Source organism: Electrophorus electricus, unplaced genomic scaffold (genome assembly GCF_041902795.1).
Source record: "Electrophorus electricus isolate QZ-2024a unplaced genomic scaffold, ASM4190279v1 Scaffold102, whole genome shotgun sequence".
Taxonomy (NCBI): Eukaryota; Metazoa; Chordata; class Actinopteri; order Gymnotiformes; family Gymnotidae; genus Electrophorus; species Electrophorus electricus.
In genome coordinates this window covers 26,220-32,830 of record NW_027658384.1, presented here as the reverse complement: position 1 = coordinate 32,830, position 6,611 = coordinate 26,220, and the positions used below count along the sequence as shown (strand labels likewise).

Below are 6,611 nucleotides of genomic sequence, written 5' to 3'. Positions count from 1 at the left end.
TGCCGCTGTCATTTATGTTAATAAATGTTCGTCCCAGTCGGTGGAGTCTGTGCGTCCTGCCCCTCGCCCTACGGCACTCGGGCCGCCACACGTAATCACAGTGCATTATTTCTTTATTATATTAAACTTTTGTACTGGTGTTAAAACAGTCCAAATATTATACATTGATTCATATACTAAGTACTAAAAGTGTTATACATTGATTGATGTACTATACATCAACTTTTTTATGGCTACTAAATAAAGGTACAACACTGAGCCTGATAAGTATAAACATTTTAAACAGCTTTTTATCATTTAGGTTTTTTTTTTTTCCTTTTGTGCAAGTCTAAATTAGTCCACTGGGACAATGACACACAAACACTAACACCAACACATCAATGGTCCCTCAATTTAGAGTATTTTTTATTTGAAATGGAGCCGAACTGAGCATGACAACACTGGGATGGAGCAGCGGGTAGGAGAGCCTCATCTTCAGCGTTGCTTGGAGGTGCTCTCCATAGAAGTGATGGCCCAGGGGTGGAAGAATGCCATTCTGGTGGAGAAGGCGGGGTGCCAATGAGACAGGTGTGTCATGCCTGCAGAAGACACTGTCAGAGGCAGATAAGCAGAAGGACAAGGTGAAGTAACATAGCTCAAGGTCCCTACTTAACTGCACCATTTAGAAAGCATGCATAACTTAAAGATAGTTGTGAAAGCCTGAAGGTCTACAACAGGCAGTAATGAACTTTTCTAAACTGGATTTATGGGTTTTACATTGCGCAGAGGCTGAACGATTTTTAATTTCGACCTTTTGACAGTGTGTTTACAGTATTTACTTACTGTAGCCCAGTCCTTGAATGAAGTATTTCAAGGCTTCTGCCAGCTTGCCAGGCTATAAGGTAAGAACAGGACACAATAGATTACACAGTGCATCACTCAGTTTGAATGCAAGAGCATTATTTTAATGGGTAACGACAGACCTGATCAAGCTGTGGTAGACCTCCACAGTCAGCCATCTTCATGAGGGACAACATGAAGGACAATGTTATTCACCACAAGTTCATCACAACGTTCATGATTTATAAGCCCCCAGTGACATATAATGACTTCTGCATTTATAATGAGAGTCAAATAAAAAAAGCAAAACATAACATTTTAAGTATTGCTTTGCTGAGGTTTGAAGGTCACTAACTTTGAGGAGGGTTGTCTTTGAGGGATTCATTTTGGAATTGCAGTCAACCTACGACAGAAAACACAAACATTTGCACGCAGGCTCCCAGGTACATATAGAAGTTTGATTTGAATGCTGGGTTGGATTTTGAATGTTGTTTTTAAACTTCTGCATGTAAAACAAGCTGTACATACCACAGCATCCACCACAGGAGAGTCATCTCCTACCACCAGAAGAGTGTGACACCTACAGCAACAAAACCTTTCAGCCATGTGGTGGCACAGGGGCATTTTACATCAAAAAATAACATGGAATAAGGATAAAAGAGAAACAGTTTCTCACTTACTTTAGAGTCTTTCTACCCAGAGAAGTTCTCTTAATGTTCAGTTTACTTCGGCTGAAAATTGATCAGATCTAATAAGACTGGGAGCTGTTCATATGACAAACAAGTCTAGAAGCAGAGAGCTCAGAAGATTCCATAGAATGCAGATGTCAGTCATACCTGTTGTAGGACTTCATAAAATGCAGAAGGTTGGTCTGGTTAATCCTTTTGCTGATGTTGTGATGGAAGGTCTTTACAAATTCTGCCTTCTTCTTAATCTCCTCCTGCCACGGTGCCATAAAGGAGTCAGTCCAAGACGCAATCAGTCACAAAACATCAAAACTTGATGTGAATATGAAATTAAATGTCTCTTCCTCTATATGCACAGTCTGCACAGGCACTCGAGACAGAAATGTATAATAAAAAGAATATGTAAAAAAAAAAAAACATTGTTGACCTTTTGATGGACAATAATGTAGGCATCTGGTTCTTTAGTTACGAAAAGGACACAGTCTAAATTCAGGACAGCTCATTTGGAACACTCATCTTTAGTAATAAGGCATTTAACTTTTAAATATTCTAGTTCAGTGTTTAGTGACCCAGTCCACAGTACACATGAAATGGCCCACATGTTTATTCTAACCCAGCCCAGTACACCTGTACCAGGTGTTCATTTTCCTAATGGCTTGGTTTAGGAGCTAGGATGATGTTGTCAGGAGCTGGGATAGAGGGAAAATGTGGGATGTCAGATGTATCACAAGGACTGGGTTGACAAGTACTGCTCAATAATACATACAATATACATTTCATTTTAGGCGTTATTTCGTACCTGACCGAACAGGTGGGAGATGACAACACTGGGGGGACCAAGGGCCCAGCTGGAAATCTGTGGAAAGTGTGGGTTGATCTTTAGTGGCTGGAGTACACATAAGCTTTGATCAAATACATTACTTTATTAAAAGAGGCTTGACACTTTTCTAAGGATCCCAAAAGAATAAAAATATAGGGTCGATTGTCACCATATGATTGGCATGAAAGGTTAACTGGAAACTGCAGAAAACTAAGAGTAATATGCTGAGAACTATTTGTTATCACATTGAAAGTTATATGGATTCAGTGAACAGCCAAGACACAGGGAACAAGACGGTTTAAATACATGAAGTAATAAGACTTAAACAAGACAGGTGCAAATAATAAGGAGCAAAGAAAATGAAACTAAGCAACGGAACCACAACAAGGAAGTAAAGCAAAACAAAAGACATGAGACAGGGAAACCATAGACATGGACGCTAGGTGGGACCAGCTAAACGACATAATTGTAGAGATACAGGGATCGTGATGTTTAAGCAGGGTGTTAACAGAATGATAATTACTATTGCATTAGACTGTGATACCTTGGATGCTGCCCGGTCTGCCCAGCCCTCTGCCTGAGCATTAATGTTCATCAGGACAAGGCCCTCAACCAAGTCTGGGTACTTCAACTGCAAGACATTTATGCATGAGCAGTCAAAGGGAGATAAACCTTCAGGGCAAAATTACTTACTATATGTCAAACTGTTGTAGTTAAATGAGCAATTAAGAGTCTCCATATTTGGCATTCTTGCACTTTACATTGCACTTAGAAAAAGGTTTGTTTACATGTGCAAGCAGAGGAACAATAGTGAAGTGTCAGTATTCTGGAGAGTTGATGTCTAGCTAGCTTGACAGTGTAATGATTAGGATTATGCTGCAAGTATCAACACTTTGTTACAAAGCAAGAATTTCACCAAGGAGTAATCCTTGTTTGATCATTGTGTTAAAATCTATTGGGAAGAAAGACAGTGCTACAACTCACAGCGAACCGTGTGAGGATGTTTGCTCCTGCTCCAACACCCATTCCAATAACACTCTTAATTCTGTGGAGAGAAAAAAATGTACATAACTTTAAACCATTAAAGCGCAAGGTTTCAGATTAGAACAAGGATTGACAGTTTAATCTCAGAGTAAATGGCTAATCTGGTTCACTCACTTAAAATGCTTGAGCACAATTGGGAGGGTCTCGGAGAGCTTGTCCATTGAGGGATATGTGAATCTACAGGAAAAAATTGCCCTGAGTGAGTTATAATTCTAAGGGACGCCACTGATTCTTCAGGATTTGAACCTGCTAAACCTAGCTATGATGTACTGGGAGCCACAGCCATCAATGTAGCATATGAACGCTAAGAAAAAAGTTCATGAAAGAAACCCTGGTGCATGACAAGCCGGTGCCAGCTAGACATGCTGACAGTCAGGGCCTCCAGATGTTAGTTTAGGTGGGCACCAACACCATGGCATAGAGTCGTCCTGTCTGACTGCCAGGAAGGAGTGGTCTGAGGGCAGACGGAGGGCTATGGAGTAGGTTCTGATAAATATACATTCTGGAAAAAATTGTATGGGGTAGCTGAAGGTCACATTTTAGATTAGATTTAACCTTGGAATGTCTTTCAGCCCCTGAAAGAACATTGTGGCATATGGTGCACTCACGCTCACCCTGCAGGGAAGGTGCTGGCACCCTCATGTTGCCCAGGAGCGTTGACCTGACACACGGCAAAGTGTCGCATGATTTCCTGCATGTCCTCATCATAGAAAAGAACGTCGAAGCAAGTTTTGTCTGCAGACATGCATTCCAGGGTCATTACAACACAATAAATGACGCTTATGCTAAGTTTTAGACTTTAGAGCAATCAGCTACGTGCCACAAGCAACAGTATCAGAGTCTTACGGTTCATTCCGATGTCATGGTAGGTGAGGATGACCGGTCGGTTATCCCTGGGGATACCTGCCATGGTGCAGCATACAGTGCCAAAGGGGGTCTCCACATTGTCCTCCTATAAGACCCAGGTGGAGTATAAAGGTCTAGGTCTAGATGTATAAGAAAAACCTCTAAAAAGAGGTCTGATTCCACTGCAGTGGTTTTGTGTGTCAGGACATTACTCTGTCACACTTAGAACTACTTCTGTGGAATGAGCCTCTTATCATGAGGAATGTCAATCATTTATTTATTATTTATCATTAACCAAGTTAATTTGTTTACAAAAGATCATGTTTGACTCAGAAGACACATGACAGTGCTTGAAAACATGCTTTATGGGTAAAAGCTTTAGCCTATTGAAACATCTGTGAAAAGGTAGTGCTACTTACCACAACTTGACCCCAAAATGCCCCCTTAAAATCCTTCAGACAAAACACAGAGAAAAATAGATTTTGGAGTGGTAACATTTCATTCTGGATGTGAAAAGATCCATCCCATAGACTTTATTCTATTAACAGTACTCAATGTCTGAAAATACAGCCTTATCTTACCGGACACAACGGGTCCATACAAAAGGCATCATCAGATGTTTCTTCATCATCCTCCAATAGAGGGTTATAGAGGGCCTGGGGGTTAAGAAGCAAAAATTCTCAGTACAAAGTTAGATAAAACTTGGTTGTAAGGTAGTATTAAACAAGTATTCTCTTTTTAAAACATTTGCCCAACCTACCCTTTTTGCCATTATCCCAAAAGTTGACGAGCAAATATTCCTCGCTAAATCGATTCCCTGTCTGAATACCGTCTGCATTGCTGGTGCCACTGTAAGGGTCGTTTCCTTTTGGTCACAGAGATTCAGTACAGACTTATTTGGATATTAGGCTGTGCAGTTCCAATTTAGAATATTTGCAGCTCTCCTGTAATAGTAATATTATGACATCACTAAAATACTTTTGAGCAGTTTAATGACAGATTCCCTAAAATCTATATGACAAGAACACCATGCCACTTTTTAATGCTTGATGAAGTATGTTTTGGATGTTACAGCTGTTTTTCTGACAGACCTTCTCTGTTTGAAATGCATCAAAATGATCCCTAAGAGACTAAACATTCCACTGTACCTTGTTCTGTAAAATTCAGTAGTAATCCACCACCTATGGTTAGGTTTAATTCACCCTATTGTCTCCCAACCTTTGAACTGCTGAAGTGTGTCAAGTGAAATAACATATAGATGCTTGCGCTCACCTTTAAAATAGATGTAGTGATGTCATAGCCATTGTGACGTCATAGACATTGTGATGTTACTACAGGGTTGCGCTGACATTTTGGTCATTGGGAAAATAAGTCAAAAGTTTAAAAAATATGTGAAATCCCTATTTTTAGCGGCAGCTGAGTACGTAGCTGAAAGATGGGTACAGTTATATAGACATTTATTACAGTTTTCCAATACAACACGAAGTCCCTCCATGCAGGCACTACATGGGTTTTTGATAAAGATCAAGACATTAACTGTAATACAGAGAGAGGTCGGTAGAGTAGGCAAAACTGTCATCAAGTAAAATTACTGTTACTTTAAAATAATAACTACTGAAGTAGAAGTAAAAGTAGTCATTTAAATTATTACTTAAGTAAAAGTAAGAAAGTATCTGTTACAAGAATACTCAAGTAGCAAGTTACTTCACTGGAACTCATTTAATAGCAGTTTAATGCCATTGAACTGTGTCAAATCAATGTGCCCTATTACCATTGAATTTTTACTATTACTATTACAACAGTAATGTAAATAATGTGATACAAATAGTTAATGAAGTACAAATTCATGAAACTCACATGCTACTAGTATGTTAAAAGTTATAAATGTAAATGACAATTAATTATTCATACTGTTGTTGGTGGGGAATTCAGTAGATTGACTGATTTAAACAACTCCCAAAGTATTTGCATAACCTGAAACACACATTATGAAGACTTCCATTAAAATTAAATTTATTTCAAGATTAGACTAGGAATGGAAAGAAGTACAATGTAAGAAAGAATTAAATAGGTCCTCTGAAAAAGCTGAAATTGTCAGTCATGTAAAGCTTTTACAAGATGAAGCATAATGTCATGGAATGTTAGCCTCCCCCGAGTCATGTGGTTTGGCCTGCCACGTTCAGTGGGAGGGCTGTGTTTGTAACCACACCTGCACCTTGTTCGTCTCAATGTATATAAACCCGTGTTAAAGTGTACAGGGTGTTGGTCATTGTCGGTGTAATGTCTGAATGTAATGTGTTTATGTTAGATGTATTCTTGTGTATTATGTTTGTTTAACTTCATTTGTTTCAGGTCCATGTTTATTGTTTCTAATACATGAGTGCCGCTGTCATTTA

At 39.2% G+C, this 6,611-nt stretch overlaps 1 protein-coding gene across 1 annotated transcript; it reads right to left on the bottom strand.

Moving 5' to 3' along the window:
* Positions 1–4,468, bottom strand: LOC145653990 (protein NDRG1-like). The gene is made up of 13 exons (XM_081708667.1): positions 4,216–4,468; positions 3,984–4,104; positions 3,484–3,546; positions 3,310–3,370; positions 2,870–2,956; positions 2,305–2,391; positions 1,656–1,759; positions 1,500–1,550; positions 1,348–1,399; positions 1,175–1,222; positions 963–998; positions 823–874; positions 1–590 (listed from the first exon to the last, which is right to left on the bottom strand). The coding sequence occupies exons 1-13, from the start codon at positions 4,277–4,279 to the stop codon at positions 475–477; spliced, it is 942 nt and encodes a 313-aa protein (XP_081564793.1). The 5' UTR covers positions 4,280–4,468; the 3' UTR covers positions 1–474.
* Between the last annotated feature and the right edge of the window lie 2,143 nt (positions 4,469–6,611).